The sequence below is a fragment of the Oculina patagonica genome, chromosome 14 (assembly GCF_052425735.1).
Source record: "Oculina patagonica isolate OP01 chromosome 14, crgOcupat, whole genome shotgun sequence".
Classification (NCBI taxonomy): Eukaryota; Metazoa; Cnidaria; class Anthozoa; order Scleractinia; family Oculinidae; genus Oculina; species Oculina patagonica.
This window is the reverse complement of record NC_135771.1, coordinates 14,361,767-14,389,309: the sequence shown is the minus strand read 5'-3', so window position 1 is coordinate 14,389,309 and position 27,543 is coordinate 14,361,767. Positions and strand designations below refer to the sequence as shown.

The 27,543-nt window shown below is 41.5% G+C and overlaps 1 protein-coding gene across 1 annotated transcript in view; it reads left to right on the top strand.

Annotated features, from left to right (window-relative positions):
- The window catches only part of LOC144637970 (titin-like), a 175,624-nt gene that overhangs the window by 64,192 nt on the left and 83,889 nt on the right, over positions 1-27,543 (top strand). The window contains exon 24 of the mRNA XM_078497059.1: positions 443-727. Within this exon, the coding sequence (XP_078353185.1) occupies positions 443-727 (285 nt within the window). The remainder of the gene's footprint in view (positions 1-442; positions 728-27,543) is intronic.

Here is a 27,543-nt window from a genome sequence, read left to right as displayed (position 1 = left end):
ACGTAAGTTATGCGAGCTTGTTTGTCTTCGTATGATAACAAAAAATTGAAAAGCATTTTTTTGTCTAGCATGTTTTCCTTTAGATAGCTTCAACCCGTTCGTGCCATAAGAAGTAAAACGGATGTAAAAGCTACAAACGAAGGCTGGTTTGCGGAGCGTGTCTTATCGCACGCGTGTCTTATCGCACGCGTGTCCTTTCGCACGCGTGTCATATTGCACGTTAAACGTGTCAAATAGCACACTGCCCTTAGATAAAAGCTTTAGCGTGCGAAACAATATCAACCGTGTCATTCTTTGTTTTACTTAATAACTATGCGCATATCCGTGCGATGTGTGACACGCTTAGCGTGCCGTGCCATGACACGCATGTCCGTGCGTTCACCTTTTTCCCTGTTTTCCCGTGGAGGGTCACATATATCTCAGACTTTATGTTTTTTTCTAGTTCAACCTTACTTCACCTGGAATCCAGAAGACACAACAGTAGAAGAAGGACAAAACACCACTTTAAATTGTGAAGTTTATGGAAACCCTGTACCAGATGTGAGATGGACAAAAGATGGAGAAGCATTAGATATTGCAAATCAGAGGTTAAGTGTTTCTTTTACAGCAAATACGTCAAGTTTGACAATAACCAATGTTGTCCAAGCAGACCGAGGACTGTATAGATGTGTGGCAAATAACAGTGTAAATACTTCTACCTCAAATCCAGGAAAGCTGACAGTGCATTGTGAGTCGTTTTACAAAGTAGTGTTAGTTTTGTTATAGAACTTAATTGATTATATTTTACTTAACCTGTTGATTCCTGACCTGGCCTTGAGGGAGAATCTTCCTTGAACCACTTGCCAGGGAACATTGTCAATTGACATGCAAGTTAATTTAACTAAATCAAACACCATGATTATCTTTTAATATTCAGAAAGCAGCATTTGATATCCTTTTGAAGCCGTAACAGAAATACTTACGTTAGACTTAAATAAAATTTTACTTAATATTAATTTCTGCATGGGAGAGGTTAAGTGGTGAGAATGCTCATTTCCCACAGCTAGCGCTAGTGTGGCCTGCCTTGTGGCCTGGGCTTATAGAACCCTGAACCCACTTGACTCTGAAGATGACTACTGCTCAGGTTGTCCAAACATCAGTCACCAACAACTGAATTCTTCTAAGAACTACCGTACTCTCACCCGGACGATCACACAGATTCACACTATACAGTGTACGACCTACTGATACTCCTGGGTTCAAACCATTTACTATTTTATGTCAAGTTAGTTTGTTGTCAGTTGTAATCCTTCAATCCTCTATGAAAACCAATATTCTTTTATTAATTATTTTGGAAACAGTGGAAAAATAGCCAGTATATTGACATGCTTGTGCTAATCCATAATTTTAATAATAATTCTTCAGTTATATTTTCATTATTATAATAGGTCATTAACTTCAACAATGTTATACTTGCAGTTGCACCAGAAGTTACGATTATTGGTGATTCAGAACAGTTTGTGATTAAAGGAAAACAAATGCTGCTGTCATGTCAGTATAATGCCTTACCACCGGTGTCTGAAGTGCTGTGGAAAAAGAATGGAACTGTGATAGCAAGAAATGCTAGCGTGGAGATTAATGACTCTCGTGTGACTATTCCACATTACAATGAAAGCCAAGTACAGCTGTCAATCACTGCAGCCACTCCACAGGATGCTGGGAATTACACCTGCCTTGGTACAAATGATGTTGGTAGTTCATCAGATATGACAACAATTGTTATTCAAGGTACGTATATTTATTTGGCTGGTGTATTAATTGACTTTTAATTACAACTTTCATGCAGTTACTACATATCAACTAAACTACATGGTCTTACATTATCAATCTAAGAAAAGCAAGTCATGAGTAGAGTAGATTGTACGTATTTCAGTCTTAGCATTTGGAAAACAAGGATCCACTTGAAAGGAATCAACATACATTTATACGTTTGTCTCACGCACGATAGAATTGCTATGAGATGTTGATTACAACGTTTCGACTGCAATACTGCTAGTCTTCATCAGGCGATGAGGTCCATTGTTTACGCGTCACTATTTATTTAAGCGATTCTATTGTGAGATAAACAATATTCACATCTATAATGACAAGGATCCACTGCTTGACAATTTTTGGGCTCCTGTACAAATTTAGAGAAAGTTATAACATTTCTGATCATTTCCAAAAGGTCTTTAGAACAGCAGACATGTAAAGATTTTAAGAATAACTAAAAGTGGCTATAAGCCACTAAACTCGGAAAAGTTATTATGAAACAAGAATCGAAAACAGCAAACTGACAAATAAAGGTTTGCTAATACAAATAATAATAATAATAATATCATTGGCTATAAGTCGAGCGATTTTTTTTCACCAAATCGTACTGAAATAAATTCATCTTTAGCTGAGTGTTTTGGGTTAGTTTTTTCCAACTGGTTTTAAAAAACCAAAGGTTTACGGTCTCAGCTTATAGCTGAATAAATATCATAATGTTATTTCAAGAAAACTGACATGAATACAATATTTCGGTTGGTGACTAAGCATGTTAATTTTATGTAATTTAACAAGAAATGTAGGTATCAGAGAAAAGGTCTACTTCTCTAGAGGCCTTAAAACACTTGCACGCATTGCGTGCATATGTATAACAGGAAACGAGTGAAGGAGTGATGGAGTGAATTCACTTCGCCCACTACAACTCTTTTCCGAGTTAAAAACGACAATTTTTTTAAGTTTTAAAGACATGTTTCGACAGAGCATCTGTCATCTTCAGTTGAATGGTTTACAAAGCACAGAGAGTTGAATAATAAGTAGACAAAAAATGCTAATTAAGACAAGTAGTAGCAACAGAACGTGAAAATGTGTGAATTAGAAGGATAATTTTAGATTTACATAATTTTTAGATTTACATGATTTACGATAAAGGAGGCTATCCATATTCAAAAGGAGCTACCTTGCCTCAATCAGCAATTACACCATGTTAATCTAAAATTATCCTTCTAATTCACACATTTTCACGTTCTGTTGTTACTACTTGTCTTAATCAGCATTTTTTGTCTACTTATTATTCAACTCTCTGTGCTTTGTAAACTATTCAACTGAAGATGACAGATGCTCTGTCGAAACATGTCTTTAAAACTTAAAAAAATTGTCGTTTTTCTTAAAATTTTTGATCATAATTTTAAAAAATAGTTCAAAGTTGGGCTCATTTTTATTACCCCCTCAAAATTGTAGTAAGCCACGTTAAAGATGTGGTGTAGACAACCCACAATCCTTCAGTTGAAAAAGGTTTAATGCTCAAAAAGCTAACTTTTCAAAATTCACTTTGTTCATTTATTTACCTACCGGCAGGCTTTTAGCCAGGTGGGAGTCCAGGAGTCCTGTAGACGGCCACATATCACAGAAATTTAATATGAATTGCTGTATACAGAGGTTTTTTCCAGCAAATGTGGAAGTTTTTAGACACCTTTGCACTCATAACTGCAGAAAAACACCTTGCATGCTCCTCAGGCCCTCCTATGTGGACAAAGTCAGGCCTTATAAAAATTTTGGATGCCCACTTTTTATATCCTGGCTAAAAGCCTGCCTACCCGGAATATCAACCTCCAGTTGATGTATAACTGACTGGAGTCGCAGACAGATAAATTGCTTGTACGTTAAATTTTTTAATGTAGTCCCTCTAAGTTAATTTTTGACAGTAAATCCTACGTCTTGGGGTTATATTAATTTAGCCACCTCTGCAATATACCCCAGGGGGGTTCTCCAGCTTGTAAATGACGGGGATGATCGAAGGATTTTTTTGGGTTTGAAATTTTCGATTCTGGGATTTTTTATGGGGTTGGAAAATTTGGCAAGTAGTTTTTGGGTGACTTGATTTAAATAGGGGATTTTTTGGGTATTAAAAACGAACTAAAGTGCCTTGGCGCATTTATGGTATGATGAATAAAAAAATACGAGAGTTCAATTTTTTATGATTTTCTTTGTGTTATATTATTGCCCCTCCTGGCAATTTAGGGGCAATTTGACAAGGGATTTTTGGGGGGTTATTTTTGGTCCAGGGATTTATTTGGGTAATGTTGGAAGACTTAGGGATTTTTTGGGTCATGGGTTTTGCCTCCATTCGATCATCCCCGTCATTTACAAGCCGGAGTACCCCCCCCCCCCTGGGAATATACCCTTTGCATTAATGTCGTCTTCATTTGAATAACAATACAAATGCATCCTAAGCCTCACATTCACATACAAATGTAAAAATCCTTTGTCAGAAATCATCCACATAAGGCTAAGGATGTACCAATTATTATTATGCAAATTTGGGTGCCATTTATGCAAAGGGTCTATTTTTTAACCTTTTTGCTCAACTGATTCAGCTATTAGAGAAGCTGAATAATTTTACAGGTTTGGCACAGGTCCTGGAAAACACGGAAAGTCACAAAATTTAAGTGTGGTCAAATTGGGAAGTCATGGAAAATGACTTTTATTGTACAAGATAAATTAGGCAGTGTGGCTTTTGCAAAGTAAAAAAATAAAAACTCCCTGAAATCAAATGAAATGGTCAAATTTAGGTCATGGAAAACAAAAGGTCATGAAAAGTCATGGAGTTTGAGAAACTGAATGCACTATTATGAACGCAGAATTAGTCAATGATTTTTAGTGTATATAGTGTTTGAACTACACTTATGCGGTGGTTGTGGGTGAGGAAAAAGTGCTACTGGGATAACGCTAGGTGTGGACAAATGCTCACTGAAGTGGAACAAGCGTGCCATTCATTTCGAAAGATCGCCTTTCAAAAGATTGTATGTAATTATATGCAAGATTCAAATCCTCGCGTTTCCCAGTATGAATTGCAAAAATTTCTTGTCTTTCGCCGCAAAAGAAACAGCAAATACATGTCAAAAACTTCGAGTTGCAAGTAAAGTTTATTTGTCAAACATGAAAGCGAAAGTTTTTTAATGTACCACGAGTAATTTAAAAGCAGCATGCTCTTTTCCTAAAACATGAACAATCGGTCACGCAAATTGAACATGGAGAAATGTCAAGTATTTCCTTCGTCTGAGAGCGGAATGTTTCGTCACAAGGACTATTGGCTTGAGTTTTCTCGCCTGCCTTGCAGCAGGACTTATCACAATATCCTCGATATAGTCCTAAACCGGTCGCTTAGACTGTGTGACGGGGGCTTATGTTTTCAGACTGTGAGACAATAGATTTGACCGTTTAGCGGTAAACTTTTCGCGTGATGTAAAATATCATGTTCGGCAAGCTGCCACTATTTATTTTTATCTTCGAAAAGCCCCCATGGGGGAAAGATAATAAAGTATGTATGTATGTATGTATGTATTTGTCGGCATTGAAGTGTACTGATGATAGAAATAAATCCTGCAATTGGTGATCCAAATTTTAAAGACAGCGATTTTGGTAGCGTTTAAAGTACTGAGAGCAGCTGTTTCCACTGTGCGTGCTAAACTTACAAAGGGCTTTGCATGGCGTTTTTTTTTTTTTGTTCTTAAACAATATTCATTTTGGGGCTTTCAAAGGTCGCACGCAATTAAATATACAAGATTCAAATCTTTGCATTTAAGCAAAGTGTGTTTTGGAAGACTTTCTTGTCTTTCGCCACGAAAAAAAAATTGTAACACAGCAACTGAGCACTTGACTCAAAACTAAGAATTGAATGTTTAAAACCCGGGTTAAAAGTAAGAGTCAAATCAAAAGTAGCGAGTAAAGTTTATTTGTCAAACACAAAAGCGAATGTTTCTAAATTTACAACCACTGAGTAATTTAATAGCCTGTGTGATGCATACTTAATACCGGTAATAAAAACAACATCCCGTCACGAGTTGATCATTTTCTCATGTTTTCTCGAGTCTTTCCTTCCATGAATGAAAGTTTAGCAGAAGAAAAAATCAAATTTCCAGTTCCTCACCCTTTGCAGGAACGTAAGATGAGCAGACTTCAGCAGAATTTCGTTGTCCTCATGGAATTTTGATTTTGAGTAGAAATCTTGATTTCTCACGGGCATTGCCGCGAGCGTCATTTATCACATGATGCATTTGTCCCTTCATCGGCCATTTTGGAGTTTGTAGAGTCTACGTAGCTCGAGTGGTAGGAAGCGATTCATTGCTAACCTCGCGAGATCATGATTGATTATCACGAGTATTTAACTGTTCACATTTTATGTTTAACACTGACAATACAACTTCTAACATTCCTGTGCAACCCGTGATTTTTTTTCTTACTTGCTTGCTAACAATATTTTATTGTGATTCCAGAAAATCTTTGTACCGACCCCACAGAGGTTATTTCATAATTCGAAATTCTGGGGTTCTCACAATTAAACTTTTGAAATAAAGTATGAAGATTAACCGAAATTTCCAGGGATGTTGGATGTTGGGGTGGGCGGGGGTGTGGTTATTAATTTTTTCCTGAGTTTAGCACATTTGTATCAAACACTACACTGTCCGTACGGACCGCTCGTAATTGATAACAAAGGCATTATACATGTAAGTACACTGGTGATACTAAAATTGATATAAAATATGGAAAAACTGGATTCAAACTGGGTTTTAATGTTTGACAGCAGGGATTTAAGAAGGTAAGGTTGATTCACAGCACTTCAGTGAACCAAGCTTGCAAGTTCTGTTATACCTATACTTTCCTTTTGGGTAAGGAAGAAATAACTAATAGACTTTAGTTGTGCATTGATGGTTATAATACTGGTGTTTCACTTAACAGTGGTACCAGACCCTCCGTTGAATGTGACAGTCGAATCGAAGAGTTCACGAGTGGTAAATATTTCCTGGGTGGCTGGTTTTGATGATGGAAACAGTGCAATTCAAAACTACACAGTGAAGATAAGTGAAGACAATCACACTTTTGGTGAAGCAGTGTGCCAAGGATCACTGTCGAGTAGCTCTTGTGTGGTGCCCAGCTCATCAACAAGTACCTCTCTTGGCAACCTCTTCCCTTGGACAACATATTACATAAAAGTGTTTGCGAGGAATGCAGTTGGTACTAGTGACAGCAGCCCTGTAGTGAGTGTAACCACAGATGAAGAAGGTATGTTTTGCTTGTTTAAAATTTACAATTTGCTCTTATTTATCATGTTTTACTGAAACCCTTTTTTTTTTTTTTGCATTTCTTTTTTTTTTTTTTTGAAGGGTGAGGGGGTAGGGTATAATCCCTTGTAAAAATTTTACCGCGATCGCACCGCGATTCGCGCCGCATTTTTGGCCGCCGCGATTGGCGCGATCGCGCCGCGATTGAGCTTGGATCGTGCCGCGATCGGCTTGGATCGTGCCGCGATTCGTGCCGCGATTCGCGCCGCGATTTGGCTTGGATCGCGCCGCGATCGCGCCTAAATCTTTAAATTTAAAAACAATTATCTTGGCGTTTTGCATACCGACAAAACAAACACACAAACTCTGTATCGAAACAACATCATTTATTTACAGAAGCTTACAGAAAAAGACGGCCAGTTTCGCTGCCAAGCACAATTATATTTCGCAAAGCCGGAGAGCGTGATTGAGTCTTTAGTTTACAAGCAAATAATCAAGTGAACAGTTCTTCTGTAAAATGTGAACAACACATACATAACGGCAACTAACCTTTTACTCGTGCTCAAGCGAAGGAAGATGCAATGATGTGATCTACCAAACGAGCGAACTATCTCTTCGTCATGCATCTGCGAAGAAGCCGAACCGTCGAAGATGCGCTTTTCCCCGAAGCTTTTTTAAATAATACAACATTTAAGTCCCAAGCATCAACAGGTACAACTTCGCATTGAATGGTCCTTACCGTCAAAATGTTTTCCTCTTTCCACTGTTCGAGTTTTGCATTTTTTTTTTAAATCACAGTTCAGCTGTAGTTCAGGCAACAAAGTCCATGACGAAGCACTGTTGAAATTATAAACAAGCTGTCCCTCGAATTAACAAAACAAATTCTAGCAGTTTTCACAGAGACGCTTTTCCCTCAAGTTAGGTCGCTTCTAAACTCTTGTTATTAACAGAAGCAGCTAAAAAAGAACACATTTTTCCAGTCCTGATTGTGAAGAGAAAACATACCAACTTTCTCGAAATAAAATTTCTTTTCTGCTTGGGATGGCGTGGCGATTGCGTGTACTATGCACTACATGACCTAACTCAGCCAATCGTAACGCTCAGTTCACGACACCTTGCGGCAAAAGGCGGGAAAGGACTTCGATGTGTGTGGTCTACGATCGTGGTCTACGGGAAGGTAAATATAAAGCTCTAAAAAAAGCTCATTCTGACAGCCTCTTCGGAGCCACAATTAAATTAAATGCCATATAGAGGATTTGACTTCAATGCGAAAAACGCAATTGCAGCGAATTCCTGATTGTATTTGCATTTGAAGAAAATGGCCGACAGAAATTTGTCATTGGATTGCTCAAAGGTATTAAGGTTCCTCAAAGATAAGAAAAGAAAGAAACAAAGTGTTTGAAAAGATTAAAAAACGGACTGTTAAGAAATAAAAATTCTTATCTTTTAATTTATCTTTACTCATTATCACGCGCCGCTTTGTCGCGCCAGTTCGTCTAGACTAAAACTAAATAAAACTTTTCTTGTGGGAATCACGTCCTCACGGCTCACCGTCACGTGATAAAATGTTTTTCGACATTTTAAATCAAACCAGTTTTATTACTACTTTGATTAGTACTTAAAGTTTATTTCATCAATACAAGTCATGATTTGCGTTACGACCACAGCATGATTTGTGAGAGTTTCAAAGCATATTGACTTTCTCCCGGTGATCGAGAAGTGAGTTCTCGCCGGGAACACTTCCCGAGATTTATTCCAGCCCCCCAAATCGCGGTGCGGTGGTAATCAATCGCGCCGCGATCGCACTCATCACGCCGCGATCGCGACATTCGCGGTGCGATCGCGTTTATTTACAATCGCGTCGCGATGGCAACAAATCGTGGCGCGATCGCGACATTCACCACCACCAGCTCTGGTATTATGAGGGATAGTGCAATGGGGAGATTTGAATTGTGACATAAAGACAAAAAGTGTAACATTTTATAAAATAAAAAGAAGCTGTTATTGTCTGTTTCCATAGAATTATACAACAACAATGTTTATTTGTACTGCAGGATTACAAGAATTGAAGATACAATATATTTAACTTAAGGCCATCCCAATAAAATGTTTCATTTCCCGTCGCCCCGTCTCTTGTAATGGTGGGTCGGTCGGTCGGGCAAAAAAAAAAAAAAGAATGCACACTTTAAGTGTCCTGGGTTCATTTAAGAAGCCAGGAGATGCAAAACCGAAAGATTTTGTTTCAGTCAATCTCGCTGAGAATGTTGGAATAATCGTTAATGCTCTTGGCACGAAACAGCCTTTGAAAAACTTAGTATTGATCGATGTTAATTAAAGACAAGGACATCACATCATACCAATTGTTGTTAATAAAGCAAGATCGTACTGTGCTTGTAAATTAAAGTACTTGCCTCTTTGACAAGGAATCTGGAATTTTTTTCTACATTTAAAAAAAAATGGGTTACGAGAAGGGAAATGAAACATTTTATTGGGATGGCCTAAGCATTATGGAATGTTTTTTAGAAGGCCAAGTAGTGGAACCATCAGTTTTTACAGCTTATCTGAGTTATTTCGGACTTTTTAGTTGTCTTGGTCCTTTATCAATTTCAACAATGAAGAAACGTCTTCTAGATATTAAGTATTCTGTAGCTGTACATAGTTTTTTAAAAGAAAATTGCTCAAGAAAATTGTTTACATAGAGGTAAATAGCCTTAAACCTATCAAATGTATTCTCTGAGTGCAATACGGTTATTACAGAAACTTTTCTGATCTTTGTCTCCTGGGGTCTTTGATTCTGGCTTATTTCTTGGATAGTTTTCATGTAGTAGGTGTTTCTTTCTGGACATCAGTACTTGGGAGATGACAATATTATAATGATGTTTAGTATTATTACCAGTTTCTAAATTGAGGAACATGATATTAATTCATTTTTACAGTGCCACGTGTTGCTCCAAACTTCACTGTGACTGTTGTCAGTTCCACTGCTGTTAATGTCTCTTGGCAGGTAGGGAATTACATTTTTAGTGTATTGTTTGTACACTACACTAATGGAGTTAGTTTAGTGGGAAAGCAAATGCTACGCCAGACGTAAACAGTTAATTGCGCGGTCAAGTGGAACAAGCACATAGACATACATATGCAAATTAGACGGGAACTGGCTTGTTATTGTTCACGAATGTCCTCAAGCAATGGGTTAAAAAATTAGCGACAAAACTTGAACGTGCTCTGGGCAATTAATTGAGGGAAAAAAGGTACTCGCAACATGAGATAAATGTACTGCACTAAAATAAACTGATAAAAAATTTTACAGCCAGTGTACAACTCTGTGAGATGGTAACAGATTCACGCGAGTAATTACCCAAAAAAAATACTTGGTGTAAGACTTCTAAGTGAATTCCGGAGATAGCGGCAGTAAAATGAGTGGACATTCAAAACTTATGAATGATACACGTAAGCTAGCAGTAAGAGATTAAAATTCGAGCTCTGGGCAGTTAATTGAAGGGAAAAAGGTCATCGCAACATAAGATAAATGTACTGCACCAAAATAAACTGATAAAAAAACATATAGCCAGTGCCCTGTTTGAACTCCATATTTATTCTTCGAGCACATGTTTCTACAACCCCTAGAGGGGGGCACAACAATTCGTGCAATGTCACATCCGGGCTACAAAACAATACAAAACGACTTATCTAGAACGTTCGGCTTGTCACGCAATGTCACGTCCGATCTCTAGTACAAAACGGCTAGTCTAGAAAGTTAAGCTTTCAACATCCTCCACCTCGCAACTTGCGGTAGCATGTTGCGACTTAATCAGTCCTTAAAGCAACTTAGTCAGTCCTTATAGCGACTTAGTCAGTCCTTATAGCGACTTGGACAAACAATCTCTCTCCCTCTCCGAGTCCTCTGTGGAAGGGTGACTTCAGGTTCAGCTTCTTCATCAACATCCTCCATCGTCTCGGCCTCGCTGTCTAAAATCCCATTATCTCTTTCAGTACTCTCTGGTGAGCTTGTAATGGGCGGGAGATTGTCAGATTCAGCACAGAGCTCCAATTTGTACAGTTTGCAAATTGATCGGTTTAGCAATCCCGACTTCACCTGGACAGTCGCAGCACGGCACCTTCCATCTCTGCCAACAATCAGCTGCCGGACAACCCCCATCTTCCAATTTAGACGCTTTTCTCTGTCATCAGCTACAAGGACAACTTCTCCTTCTTTTAAAGGATTTGGCAATGTCTTCCAAACTTCCCCCTGTGAACCCAGCACTTGATGTAGGTATTCTTTCTTCCAGATGTCATTCATGGAGGAAAGCCACTTTTTTCTCCGTTGAAATTCATCTGAGATGTTCAGTTCTCTTTCTTCTTCTTTGAAGTCTTCTCGCGGTGGCAACAGGAACTGTTCAGGACACAAAGGGATAGGAACACCACCACCAGGGTCGCTCGACTCCCACAAGTAAGTGATAGGCCGGCGGTTGATGACTTTCTCCACCTCGGTTAGAGCAGTTACTAATTCCTCCCAGGAAAGCACATCATGGCCCAACGAACGACGTAGCAGGCCTTTAACAATGCCCACTAACCTCTCCCAGGCTCCTCCCCACCAAGGTCCGCGTTCCACCACAAATTGCCACTTCATGTCAAGATTCTTCTCTTTAACCTACTTAGCTGCCGCCACAAAGTTTGATCCATGATAACTTATGCACAACTGAGGGACACCTCTTCTGTTCATAAATCTCTGCAGTGCCTGAGTCAACGCTTCTACAGACAACGACGTCACAAGTTCCAAATGAATGGCTCTAACTGACATGCAGGTAAATACTACGAACCAGACCTTGCTGTTATCCTTCAGGTATAACGGTCCTCCTAGATCCATGCCAGTAGTTTCAAAGGGACGCTTGCAAGTTACACGACACCTAGGTAGAGGAGGTGTCTGTTCAGATGCAGGAGCCGCCAAGAACCTGCTACATTTCCTGCACTTCTGTATCACAGATGAGACTGATTTCTTAGAGCGCAGGATCCAAAGTCCTTGGCGTCTCAGTTCTGAAATAACTGTCGCAGTACCAGCATGTTGCATTTGTTCGTGAACATGAAGCACCAATTGGTTGACAACACCACACTTCTTAACTAGCACTGGATGGAGTTCCTCAAAGGTCGCTTCCACTTGTTGCAATCGGCCCCCCATCCTGATTAATCCTCCTTCCAAGAACGGGTGTAAGGACTGCAGACTAGACTGGCGGTAAACTGGTTGGCCATTTTCCAGTGACTCTAACTCCCTCCAGAAAAACTTTCTTTGCACTTGTTTCAGGATGACCATTTTGGCATATTGCAACTCTTCTGAGGTCAGCATAGTTTGGGTGTTTTTAGGAGACTTGCGCCAATGTAGCATCCAGGCAACACTTCTCAAAGTGCGAAGGTACTTGCTCGTTCGGGTTGGGTCAACAATTTCCTCCACATATTTGGGTTCTTGATTGTCAGCTACGGCCATCATCAGCAATGCAGTATCTGTGTCATTCTTTGGATGCTTCGGCCATTCTGCCTCAGGTCGTTTCAACCATTCCGGGCCGCTCCACCAAATCTTCGCGCCAGACAACTGAGCTACCGTCATACCCCGAGTAGGTAAGTCCGCAGGGTTTTCATCTGTTGGAACCCACGACCACACTCCACCAACAGCAGTAATCTCTTCCACGCGGTTAGCTACAAACACTCCACCCACGCGCGGTCCTTGACTTATCCACGAGAGAGCAACACTGGAATCTGTCCAAAGGAATTCATCATCAATCTTAAGGACACCGCTGTACTCCAGTCTCAGTGAATTCGGAAGTCGAGCTCCTAGTAAGGCACCAAAAAGTTCTAGGCGAGGTATCGTGTCTCCGTTCGGTGGGGCAAGTCTACATTTCGAAGCAACAAGATTCACTGTTACGTCTCCATTTGTGTCTGCAACACGAATGTAGGCTGCCGCAGCAAAGGCTCTGGAGGAGGCATCACAGAAAACATGAAGTGACAGTTTTGTGTACTTGCACTGAGAGGGAGTTATTCCCAACCATCGGTTTACTCTCAGATGGTTTCCTCCTGAGAACCCTTTCAATACCTCTTCGATACGCCTTCGCAAATCCGGGTCAACTTCCTCATCCCATCCAAGTTTCTCTTTCCAACAGTCTTGGACAATAATCTTCAATGGAGTGACAGCAGGGCTCACTAGCCCACATGGGTCGTAAATCTTAGACAGGCAGGACAACACTTCTCGCTTTGTAAGTTTCTTGGGTACCATATCTTCCAGATCAACAAGTGGAAGAAGTTCATCAGATTTTAAGTCCCAACTAACCCCAAGTACTTTGTGGAGTTGCTGCACTTGGCTGTCTGAAAACTCATGGAGCAGATTTTCATCGTTGGATCGAAATTTCCGCAGGTTAAAGCCTCCATCTTTAAAGATACGCACTGCTTCATGCCAGAACTCCCTTGCTTTCTCAGTGTTCTCCATTGAGTTCACCGGATCATCCATGTAAAGGTTGCAAAGAAGCTGGGAAGCCATTTCTGATTCACCGATGAAACCCTCTAAATGCTGTTTTAGGACTACTTGCAGCAGAAATGGTGAGGATTTGGCACCAAAGAAAACCTTCTTGTATCTGTACACCTCGATCTCCCCTTGCAGGTTGAGCCACAAGAAGCAACAAACATTTCGGTCTTCCTCACGAAGCGACAGCTGGAGAAATGCCTTTTCAAGATCACCAACAACACCAACTTTGCCAACTCTGAAACGGAGAAGTATGCCCCACAACAGCGGTAAAAGGTTTGGTCCTTTCTCAAGGGCATCGTTAAGAGAAAGGCCTCCTTCAGACTTAGCTGAGGCATCGTGTACAATACGCAGTTTAGTTGTCTCTCGATCAGGCTTAACAACTCCTCGATGTGGAAGATAGGACTGAGGAATGCAGGCTTTTGGTAGCAGCTCAATGTGACCCTCTTCTAGGAGTGTTTTTAACTGAGTGTCATATGCTGTGTACTCTTCAGGCGTCAACTTTCTCACCATGCGACGAAGCCTTGTTTCACAAAGGGCCTTGTTAAGTGCTAAATGCTTTAGGGCTTGAGGTTTCCAAGGCCACGACACAACATACTTCCCAGATTCATCGCGTTGGATAGCATTCTTTACCTCCTGCTCAAGGTCTCGTTCCAACACCTCCTCCTGTGCAACACCAAGGTGGTCCAAAGTCCAAAAGTTCTGAAGTTGTTCATGAACAGAGGCTCGAAATGCATGGACATGAGCTCTGGCAGCCACACCCGCAAATGGAATGGATCCACTTCCACCATGAAGGACCCACCCAAAAATTGTTGGTGTTCCTTTGAGGCCGTTCCTCAATTTAACTGTCATACCTTGGACAATGGTGTCATAGCAATCTTCGCCAAACACAATACCAATGCTATCTGTACCAGGGCCAGCAAGATCAGCAAGGACTGGACAACCACCAACAACCTCTTGAAGGGCTCGATAGGACTCAGGCTCCACCCTCTCAAAGACACCAGACAACTCATCCATCACTACAGCTTGGAAGGTAAAGGTATTTGGAAGATTTACTCCTCTTGCAGTCACCTCAACAACATCGAATTCGCCTTCCAGCACATCTCCAAGTGTCTCAATCCGCAAATGACGTTTGCCCACAACTCTCTTTGGTACATTTGCAGCCAAAAATGAAGACATCATTGTAAAAGTGGCCCCAGTGTCACACAGTGCTGTTACAGCCACATCCCCAATAACAACACACACAGTTCTCATCATCACGCCAGCAGTTTTGATGTCAGCATTCTTAGCGGAAGACATTACAGCAGCGTTTGGAGGTTGAGACGACGGTGGCAAATGACTCTGGTTAGCTGGTGTATAAGGAGGGGCAGCAGGATTCCAACTTGGGTGGTTTGGTGGGTTACTGGTACTTGGAGTGGGGTTTTGAACTTCTGGAATTTTCACTCCACCAGTCTTGCATAGCTGAGGGATATGGGATCCTCTCCCACACGGGCATGGTTTTCGAAAACCGCATGAAGCCATCCGGTGTCCACGTCGAGCACAACGAAAGCAAGCCCTTATTTCTTTCACTTTCTTAAAGCGATCATCAACCGACATAGGTACAGAGCACTGTTTAGGACTATGTGGACCCTTGCAAAAGGTACAGGTTACAGATTTAGCCATCAAACCAGATGCAGTTGGCAACAAAGTTTTTTCTTTTTCGATAGACTGGTGCTGTTCTACCTCAACAGGCTGGTCAGCACTCTCTCGGATTTCCAGTTCCTGTTCCAAAAATTTCAGCAGCTTCGAAAATGTCACATCTTCCTTTGATAAGCCAGCTTTTTCTCGGGCCCACACCAATCTCCAATCCTTGGGAAGTTTTGATTCGATCAAAGGCATCAAAAGGGATCCATATTGTTCAGTAGTAACTCCTTGTACTTCAAGCGCTCGCACAGTTGCACAAAGCTCATCCAATGCATCTCTCATAGCTTTATTGGATTGTTCAAGTGGTTTCATGTCTGCTAGTTTAGTCATTAGGCGATTTTTTTGCACTTCATCCTTGCCATAGCGTGATGTCAGGCGTTGTACAGCAACTTCATAGTTTGCCTCTTCAGTTTTGATGTTTGCAATGTATCCTGCGGCTTCGTCAGATAGCAGGGACTTTAAGTAAACAAACTTCTGCACGGTAGGTATTTCAACGTTGTCATGTATTGCTACTCTGAAAATGTCCCAAAATTCTGGCCAGTCCAACACATCGCCCGAGAATTTCCTAAGGTCAGTCTTTGGCAACTTAATTTTAGGCGTACTTGACGTATGTTTTGGTGATGGAGCAATGGGTTCAAGCTTCGCACTTTCATTTTGCTTTTGGCTGTTCTTTAACCATAATTTTACATCATGAATTCGTTCTCTTACCATATCGAACCATGGTCCTTGAGCCTCCACTTCATCTCCTACTTGAGTATCATCGTCCAAGAGCTTCTCGATTTCCATCTGCAGATCCTCGGCTTTCTGCAATCTCGCAACAATCGAATCGAGTTTGTCCTCCACTCGAGTAACTTCAGGCAAGTCGGACTCAATCATGTTTCTAACAGCGTCGAAATCCCTTTTCATCCAGCCTCTTAACCCAGTGCGGGCTCTCCTCAGCTGATCAATTTGTTTCGTCTTCATTTCGATCGGCGTTGGCGACAGACGAAAGTAAACAACACTCGAGGCTAGCGATTAAACACGTCGCGGGTCACCATGTTTGAACTCCATATTTATTCTTCGAGCACATGTTTCTACAACCCCTAGAGGGGGGCACAACAATTCGTGCAATGTCACATCCGGGCTACAAAACAATACAAAACGACTTATCTAGAACGTTCGGCTTGTCACGCAATGTCACGTCCGATCTCTAGTACAAAACGGCTAGTCTAGAAAGTTAAGCTTTCAACATGCCCAACTTAGTGAGATGGCAACAGATTCACGCAAGTAATCGTGCAAACATAATGGATTCCGGAGATACCGGAAGTAAAATGAGAGGACATTTAAAACTTATAAAGGATAAACGTCATGCTAACTAGCAGTGAGTGATTAAAATTTGAGCTTGCTGTGATGTCAGTGTGGTGTATTTAATACAGAAAACAGTGTGTAAACTCCGAGTTACAACACTCACATGGCAAGAACTCAACTAACTCGATCGTACACGGCCTTCTTGTCACGTGACGACTCTACTAGTCCCAGGACTCCACATTCCTCCCCCCCAAGTTCTTAAACAAGCAAGAAAACAAACGTCAACGAGAAAAAAAAAAAATTAACGCCTCTGCCCTAAAACTTAAAACTGTTCACGGGGGAGGGAATGAGTCCATTAGTAAAAACGCTGCGGGGGGTTTCTATTCCTCGCTGGGTATCGCCTGACAGGGGTAGTTGGCCCCGAGTCCCGAACCATTGTTGCACTGGGTGGTTCTCTGTCTCCATGGGCAACCTCGGGGTCATTTACATCAGGTACGATTATCTCTGGATCCACACCTTCCTGCTGCAATGGGCTAGTAATTGGTAATGTGACACCAGGGTTGAAACTTTCTGTGGGTCGAGCAACTAGTTGATCGTGGTGTCTTCGAACCACAGTTCCATCTTCCAACTCAATTCTCGCAGACAAAGGACCAGTTTCCTGGATGATAGTTCCTGGAATCCACTTGGGGCCTCTGGAGTAGTTTCGAACATTCACTGAATCGCCGACTTCCACTTGACGCATTCGGCTATGCTGATCATGCTGTATCTTCTGTCTTGACTGTGCTGCATGTACCCTTGCCGCTACATCTGGTCGCAGCAGATCGAGATGTGACCTCAGACTTCGTCCCCAGCGTAACTGAGCAGGAGACTCACCCGTGGTGCTTTGGGGGGTAATACGATAACTTAATAGGAACCGAGCTAACTTGGTCTTGACAGTACCATCACCTTGCTTCTTCATCCCTTGCTTAAACGTCTGCACCGCTCGTTCTACGAGGCCATTTGATGATGGGTGATAAGGAGCAGAGGTAATGTGCTTGATGCCATTTTTCTGTAGAAATGACTTGAACTCGCTGCTAACAAAATTGGACCCATTGTCTGACACTACAATCTCTGGTAGGCCGTGTGAAGCGAAGGTTGTCCTCAGCTTTTCAATGGTTGCGCTGGAAGTGGCAGAATTCACACAATGGATATCCATCCATTTAGAATGCGCATCAATAATTAGGAGAAACATCTTGCCCATAAAAGGACCGGCATAATCTACATGTACTCGAGACCAAGGGCGGCCTGGCCATTCCCAAGGGTGCAACGGTGAACTGGGTGGCTTCTTTTGGTGGCTTTGGCAGGTAACACAGCTTTTCATCTTTTCCTCCAAACGTGAGTCCATTTTCGGCCACCACACATAGCTCCTAGCTAGGCTTTTCATTCTAACAATACCGGGGTGGGACTCATGTAGTATGTTCAACACTTCCTCTCTCCCCTGTGGGGGTATCACGACCCGGGATCCCCAAAGTAGGCAGCCAGCATGTACACTCAATTCCTCTCTTCTAGCAAAATAAGGCTTCAGGGCTTCTTCTTCGACTGCCATGGGCCATCCGTGAAGGACGAACTGCAGAACTTGAGAAAGTACTGGATCACGGGCTGTCCACAACTTCACTTTAGTGGCATCCACTGGGCTGGTGTTGATGGTCTCTAGAAGGTGTACAATGTCCCCTGGGATGGGCGTGGTCTCTGGAGCAACTGGAAGGGGTAGACGACTGAGGGCGTCTGCGTTTTTTATTCTCTTCACCAGGGTGATAAATAAGCTCATACTCATACGCAAGCAAAGTCAATGCCCATGGCTGCATCCTACTTGAGGCCATTAGAGGTGTGGCTCGTTCAGGGTTAAGCAGCCCCAAAAGTGGTTTGTGATCTGTGTAGACCTTGAAATGACGTCCAAAAAGAAATTGATGGAACTTCTTCACGGCATAAACTACAGCTAGTGCCTCTTTATCTAGGTGGCCATAGTTCCTCTCTGCTGTGGAGAGTGTTCGTGAGGCATATGCAACTGGTTTCTCTGAGCCATCTTTCATAACATGGGCCAGCACTGCCCCAATACCATAGGGTGAAGCATCACAAGATACCACCAACTCTTTCTCAGGATCATAATGTACGAGTACATCTGATGATTGAAGTTGATTCTTGGCCTTATCAAACGCCTCTTGTTGCTCTGTACCCCATTTCCAACAGATATCTTTCCTCAGAAGCTCGTGCAGTGGCTCCAGGGTGGACGATAGGTCGGGCATGAACTTGCCATAGAAGTTAAGCATCCCTAGAAAGGACTTCAGCTCAGAGGGATTGGTTGGGGTTGGGGCCTCCTTGATGGCCTTCACCTTTGCTTCAACTGGATGGAACCCTTCTGCGTCAATGCGGTGCCCCAGGCACTCCAAAACGGGCTTCATAAATTGGCACTTTTCAGCTTTGTGCCGCAAGCCGGCATCAGAAAGGCGTCCCAAAACTTTCTCTATGTTGTCTAGGTGCTCTTCCGTGCTGGGCCCTGTGATGAGGATATTATCTAGCAAGACTCCTGTCGAAGGTATTCCTTGCAGCAAACCCTCCATGGTTCTCTGGAAGATGCCGGGCGCTGAAGAGACCCCATATGGGAGGCGGTTATATCTAAAAAGGCCTTTATGGGTGTTAATTGTCAAAAACTCCCTTGAGTTCTCATCCACAAGCATCTGCTCATAAGCATGGCTCAAGTCTAACTCAGTAAACGTTTGACCCCCAGCCAACTTTGTGTATAGATCATCGAGCTTGGGGATAGGGTAGCCATCCAATTTCGAGACCTTATTGACGGTAAGCTTGTAATCTCCACAGACTCTTACTGTGCCATCACTTTTCATAACTGGGACAATGGGTGTGGCCCACTCGGAATATTGAACGGGTTCAATGGTTCCTGCCTTCTCAAGTCTTTCCAGGTCTTGCTCAATTTTCTCCCTGAGAGCATATGGCACTGGTCTGGCTTTATGGAAAATGGGGGTGGCTGTGGGGTCCACATGGATCTTGGCCTTTGTCCCCTGTAGGGTCCCCAGACCCTCCCCAAATAGCTGTGCATGTTTCTGCAAAATCTCTCCAAGTCGCTTGTCATGCGAAGTAAGTTGCTTAATCCTTGACCAATTTAGCTTAATTTCTTCCAGCCAATTCCTCCCCAACAGAGCTGGACCTTCTCCACTTACAACTAACAATGGCAAGGAGTATTCGCCCCCTTCATAATGTACATCAACTGTACACACCCCTTCGGGCTTGACCTCTTCCCCAGTGTATGTACGAAGGACAATTCCTGATTTCTCCAGTGGCGGTGCCCCGTTTTGTGAGACAAGGTGTTTGAAGGTGCCTTCACTTATCACTGACAATGAAGCCCCTGTGTCAACTTCCATTTCTAATGCTTGCCCACCAACACTGAGCTGTACTTTGTATGGCAAAGGTCGTTTACCGCCAAGGGTAAACAAAGAATATGCACCCACACCCTGTTCTCTCCCCATTGCCTCCTCTCCCCCCTCTAGGAGATGGGTATCCTGTGGGGTGTCTGACTTCTTATTAGTACTAGGAGGTGGTAGTTTCCCTTTCTTTTTGTTCTGGCACACTCGAGATAGGTGACCCAACTTTCCACAAGCATAACATTTCGCATCCTTAAAATGACAGCTTTTGGGGTAGTGATTACCGCCACAGCGATAACAATTAACTTCGCCACCCTTTTCCACTTTAAAATCGACTTTGTTGAGCGAAGTATCCCCTTCCTGAGGGTCCCCCTTTTGTATCTCCGAGGCATCCTTATCTGCGGCCTCAATGGCGAGAGCCAGATCGAGCGCTCGCTTCAGGGTTAATTTCGGTTCGGCTAGTAAACGACGCTGTATTCTGATGTCGTGAACACCACACACAAGCCGATCACGTAGCATTTCATCTAATGTTGCCCCAAATTCATAGTGTTCGGTCAGGTGCCTCAACTCAGCTAAAAACATGGCAATTGTCTCACCTGGTTGTTGAGTGCGAGTGTTAAACTTGAATCGTTGTACAATAGCGGAAGGCTTTGGCATGAAATGATCCTGGGCGAGTTTCGCTAACTCCTCATTGGTTTTGGTCTTCGGGTCCTCCGGAGCGACCAGACTTCGTATAAGCTTGTAGGTTTTGCCTCCCACGCTAACCAGGAAAATGGATCTTTTTTTGTCTGGATCGGTTATCTCGTTTGCTTCAAAAAAGTGATTTACACGCTCAGTGTAATGGCGCCAATCTTCCATTTCGTTGTATTCGTCTAATTTCCCAAATGTAGGCATTTTCCGTGTAGACTTCACTTCACTCTAGTCTACCTGGTCGTGGTATTCGATCACGTTCCTCGTCGCCAAAAATGTGGTGTATTTAATACAGAAAACAGTGTGTAAACTCCGAGTTACAACACTCACATGGCAAGAACTCAACTAACTCGATCGTACACGGCCTTCTTGTCACGTGACGACTCTACTAGTCCCAGGACTCCACAGTCAGCCAAGTAGCAAGTTCATACGGAAGTCATGCATTATTGAAGAATGTCACAAGGCTGACTCGAATTATTTTCTGTGCAAAAGCTACCTTGCTAAGTGATGCCATTTACTAGCTACCTCCCTTAGTCACTGCAAGATCTGAAAAACGGTTGTCAATGTGTTGGGGGAAATTCTTTTTTAGACAGATCATGTTCTCAAAGAACGTGACAGGCGTGTCTTGTCTAACGATTTCCAGACCTGCAAGCTCGACTGGTGAAAACACTACATTGTCCGTATGGACCGCTCGTCCTTGATCAAATTAATATATTTTTGTGTCGCTCTGTGTTTCATGAAGAGGAACATTTCCTATTTTGATGGTGGCCTGTGATCTTGTGGAGTCCTGTGAGCCGAAGTAAAAGCCTGCAAATTAAGCCCCCTTAAATTGTTAGAAAACTAATAATTAAAATGGTTACCTATTGTAAACAAATGAGGGTGCACTGTCCTTCAGTTCATCTGACATGTATAAATATCTTTAAGTCAAAACTGGCTTGAAGAAAGACTATGCATTTATCAAAGTTTTTCTGAACCAAGGCATTTACACTCACTGTTGCTGCATGTAGTTGCATAATTTGACAGCTACAATCGTGTGTGTAACTACTTAAAAACCAGGTCTTTTACCTGTTTTTTAATCCAACTTATACTTCTCTGACACAACTGGCATGGGAGCCATGCCAAGCCCAACCACATAACCTGACCTACACAACCATTACATTACAATAGAGCCAAAACTAAGATGAGGGAAAACAGCAGATTAAAGTACATGGCAACTTCAAAAACTAAAAAAAACCTTTTTTAGGATGGGTGGGCAGTGCATATCAGGCAATGGCAGATGACAAAAAACAAAGTCTCTTCGAGATACCGACTTTTTTGCATGAAGAATGAGTCGAAGGTTTATCCTGTGCATTGTTCTTCAAACTTATCATTACAGTTGCTTTGTAGTTTAGTTTAACAATTTCCTATCTTCGCGGAGGAAATGCAGCCATATAATTTTGTCAAAAATGGCTCGTCCACACCGGGTATTTAAACACATATTCCTCAACATTACACAAATAAACAGTGCAAATTTCACCGAGATCTGACAATTCTATACTTAAAAATTGCAAGGACCTTTCGAGGCAGTCGATTACGGCGGCGAAATAAGCAAATGAAACAGAAAAATATGCGTTCAACGCTTTGTTTTTGCGACTCCATATTTGAATTGTTATAGGTAGACTGCTGTTCAATGTGTTCAAGGCCATATCGTTATGATTGCTCTGCGAAAAAGCATGAAAAATACGGATATTTCCGACTACTGTTGGAGAAAACATTGCGGCATAAACAAATCGATACACTCATGCTGCGCTTTGTTTGGGCTCTGCAAGGGTCGGATATCAAGACAGCTCCTTCGTGGGCTTAAGAAGGATTAAACAAAAGCCATATATACAGTGAATGCTTTCGAACTATATTTGAAGATGAAATACAAAATAATTTTGCTGTCTTTGACTGAAATTCCACTCAAACTGCATAGATACGATCGCATGTTGTAAAGCCGATTCATGCAACATTGCTGTCAACACGAGGTCACCTCGACTCGGATTGCAAAGCGCTAATCATTAACATTGCAAAATGGTGCTTGTAGCAACCAAATTTGGCCTAATTTTTAACCGCTCCTAAGCTAAAAGAAGCCCCCATCTCTTGCTTTTGTTTTAACTTCAATAATATCTTTGAAAAGAGCGAGTTTTTTTGGGTATGGTTTATTTTTGACGTTTGTAATTTTTAAACGATGTAAGTGCTAGTAATTATTTATTCGTGTTTTAGCATTAGTTACGCAATCCATTGTTAGTACAACGCTTTTTATAGATCCCCTTTCAGACACACGTGCGTTGAGATAAGAAAGCTGACATGTCACTTTTAAATTTAAAATTGTTATATAACGTTTGTAAATTTGACAAGTCACGTTTTTTCTACGAGATCGCAAGTGATCACCCACAGCTGAAAGTAATCCCTTGAGAAATTAAAACAGTCCCTTGAGAGTTAACAAGAATGTGGTTCGAGATTGCCCAACTTAACCGCTATTCTCCTTCCTTTTGCTTGTAAACAAGCAAAAAAGTCGAAAACAATCTAAACCTTGTACTGAACGATGTGACCTACCCCTCCCCCCTGCACATCAGCACCCAGTTTCCCAGCAGTGTGTGAGAAAAACGTTTTCTGCTTCATTCATTCATCAGCCAGCAAAAAGCCAGATTCATTACTATTATATTTAATGTTATTATCATTTTTATCTAGATGCTTACTAAAGAGGAAGCCAGAGGTGCAATCAAGGGCTATTACGTTTTGTACAGGAAACCAGCTGATCCAGCTAATGAGTGGGAGAATAAAACTGTTAATGGAAAAGAAAACACTTCTTTCCTGGTGACACCATTAGAGAAGTTTACTCCCTATGAGTTTGCTATGCAGGCTTTTAATAGCAAAGGTGTTAGTGACTTGAGTACTACCGTGGAGGAAACGACAGCTGAAGATGGTAAGTTTTATTGCAATGTGCATACATATAATTGAAGAGCTCCGGATAAGAACGTCCCCTGGACTTTCTGGCTAAATCGAACATTATCAAAACAACTCCAAATTGCGCATGCAGGTTTGTTTACGTGTGCTAAACACTGTCCTTTGTTTCATTTGGCTGGTCTTTCTTTCGTTTTTGAAAAATTACACATGCAAAAGACAAGGTTTTTGCTGGCGCGGCGTCTTTTTGACTTTTCTTTTACAAACGATAAACAAAGGAAACCTTTTGTTCCACAAAACAATGAAACCAGCTAAAGTTTTGGGATTACAGGCCTAGCCCCAACCCCTTAGCTTAACCCTAGCGAAAAAGCTTAACCCTAAACCCCAGGGGTTAGGGTTAGGGTCTGACGCTAGGGTTTCATTTCAAATTTAGGGTTAAAAAGCCAAACCCAAGTTTAAGGGTTAGGGTTAGCGTTAGCGTTTCAAGCGGCTAGCTTTCACTGCAGTCTGTTTGCGGTAATAGCTGCTTTTTGTTGTTTCGGGCAAGACTATTATAATCTGTTACCGTTAGCTGTAATTTGAGGTGAAAGTGAAATAAAGACTGATTGTTGATTGAATATGTTTGCTCGTGTTGTCACATTATACTAGTTTTGCTTTCAGTTGAGTGCCGCCGGCTTGCTCTCACTTCTATCTCCACTCCTTACATCATCACACATCTACAAAATCCCGCGAAAACAAGATAAACTAAGGCACGAATCGATTGTTTGATTTATTGATTGATGAATATTTAATGAGGCACAGAAAAAAAATTTGCGAGGGAAGGTCCCCTGCGAAACCTATAAAGAATTTTTTAAAGTCTAAAACCAGGTCACTTCTCGGCAACTTTGTCGCGGCAGCACCCAATCGGACCCTGCGAAACTCGCGTTGACGAAGTTCCCGGCAAGAAACCTCTCGTTTTAGGCTTTTTATGCGGCCAGGCTCAAAACTACCTTGGTTTGTGCAACGTTTTTCCCGAAGCACTAAACAGCGCTGTTGTACAAAACAAAGGCAGAAACATCACTCAGTTCTTCCAGCGATGCTGTAAACTTACGGGTATTCAGACTTAATGATGTCCTTCAACCACCTGGCAGCCGCACTTGAGCTAAAACTATAAACTTCTTCGTTTTACTTTCAAAGGCGCCATTTCGCTCAATTCAAACTCTTCCGCCTCTAACATGTGACCTTACGTCACAATGCAGTATCCAGTCCTACTCTACTCAAATCAACAAGAAACATGACAGCAGCTAGTCGAGGACATGCTTGTAAAATGGTTTCTCGCCTTCCGTAGACGCTTAGAAAACCCTGCAGGGAAAGATGTACATGCGATGCGTTGGAAAACTCAGACTGCTAGCTGACTGGGAGAACGTAAGCTTGCAAAATGCCTTTTTTTGCATACATTATTTCTGAAAAACGAAGAAAAGACCAGCCAAATGCAACACAGGACAGTGTTTAGCACACGTAAACAAACCTGCATGCGCAATTTGGAGTTGTTTTGATAACATTCGATTTAGCCAAAACGTCCAGGGGACGTTCTTATCCGGAGCTCTTCAATTTCCTTGATCAGTAATAATAATAATTTAGTCTCAGTGCATGCGATTTTGCTAAAGCATGAAGTTTTTATTTAACAGTTATCATACATAGAAAAAATTAGAAATCATTATAAAAAAGTATAAAAGAAAAATGAGTATGAATTCTACTAAAATAATTATGTTACATAGATTTCTATGAGATCGATCATACATGTAGTTGAACTGGACTTCGGCCTCAACGACTATCACCTCATAGAAATATCGAGCTCATAATCTAATTGTTAATTATAATAATAATAATTTAATGTTTGTAATAAGCAGCTTTAATATGTAAATGCTCATCTGAACATAACAGTAATGCAATTTGAACAATAGGTAAACTAGCTCCCAGTCCTTTTTTAATTTCCGAACGGGCAATAGGTAAGTCCTGTTGCCAAAATTGCAGCTTTTCTGTTGAATTACGAACACTGTCATGCTTCACCATGGCAGATGGAACCAAGGCAAAGATATGGGCTCCAGCCCTGAATTTAGTCTAGTGGCAAAATGCAACGCGCATTTCGTTTTAAAAAAATTAGGTGAATAGTGAAATGGAATTCTGTCAATGCAAGAATTTCAGTGTCAGGTTTTATAGGGGGGTGCGGACCCCCTGTACCCTCCCCCTGGATCCGCCACTGTTTCTATAGGGTATCCCAAGAGGAGGTTGTGTGGCGAGCATGTTTTTTCTCTGGGGGGAGCATTGGTACTTGTTTTGACCAATTTCAGTGAAAATTGCATAAATTGTCCCAGCTGGTGGTACATATAATCATAAATCAGGAATTTCACATCCTTATGTGATATTCCAGCTAGTTTAAAACAACAACGGCATGCTGCAAATTAGGCCACTCAAATTAGGCCAGAATATAGTTCCATGCAAGACTGTTCTTTCAAGGGGAAAGATCTCCGATAAAAGCGAGTTGTGGAAATACCGCATGTTTTTTCGGCTACATTCCAGAGGTGGTACCCAATTGCACTCCTTGTGTAAATATTGCATTCTGTACACGAGTCGAAAACTTTAACTCCTAGAACTGCTCTCGCACCCTTCCAATCGCCAAGAAGACAGCATAAAAACAAACTAAAGATGGACACCTCCATAACCTAGCTATGGTCCCTGCCGTTTTTCAGTCATTTCACTGTAACTAAACTCCCTATAAAATGGACACCTTTCTAAGACGGACAAGAAACACTTTGAAACCGTCAACGGACACTTGAGAATAAATACTCCAAAACTTCGTAACGACATAGAACAAAGTTATTCAGCGCCTTAAAGGTACCAAACTTACTGACCAAAACCAATGTTGTTTGTCCTTTGTATTCGAAGATATACTATAACAGACTACTTCTCTCCTTAAGTGTTTGGGCACCAAAGGGGACGTTTTCTACTACAGTTGAGTAGTACAGTTTGAAGCTGTCAACTCTTGCAGCTTGGCGGCTCACATTTCCTGACTATCGTTCCTTTGGTCTACTTAGCACTTTGTGTTGTGCCAAATAATTTTTTCTTCTTTTCTGGTGACACCACTAGAGAAGTTTACTTTTACTTCTTATGAGTTTGCTATGCAGGCTTTTAAAGGTCTCACTAGCCATTTTTTCAATCGGCTTTGGCAGCCATGCAACAGTGCAAAATGATGTCATTGATATCCTTGCTAGCGAGGATATGGGAAATACATTGTACGCCACTACAGTCCCAGATGAAATTTCATAGGAATTTTATCACTGGTCTATAATTTTTCCCAGTAAAACTCTCATGTCTAAATAATGAAGTAGGTACAGTTCACCCTAAATATATCTCCAACCCTCTTATACTACAATTTATTTAGTTCATCTTTTAATTAAGCCATTTTAAATCATTTGAGCAGTTTAGTCAAATTGTATTTTGAATAGCTTTTTAATACTGTTTCTTTTTTACATCGATGACAGTTAAGTTACTTCTAGTTTTCTTTGTAACAGACCTTTCCTGCATTTGCTCCATTGATTACAAACAATGGTTTCCTGTCCACCCAAGCCTCCACTGAAAGGCATTGTTGATGGGCATTGAAGACTAATGCAGGAGGGTCAATAAGCTCAGGCAGAACCGACAAAATTTTCACAACCGTGTGGAAAAATGAGAAAACACCACAGCTCAGGGTGAAGATAAAAAGTTGTATAGGTACATGTACAAGGTCTGATTGCATGAACTCATGGGTCATGGTGAAACTTTGCACACAACAAAAATTGCAGCATGTGCCCACCCCTGTTCTTACTTTTTAGTCTTACTTCAGAATGGATGCAATTCCAAGGATGGACAAATAGTGCAACTTAGAGATTGGATGCAAATATTCTTTTGTGCATAAATGTAACGTACATCAGCATCGTGACATTATGTTTTTGTC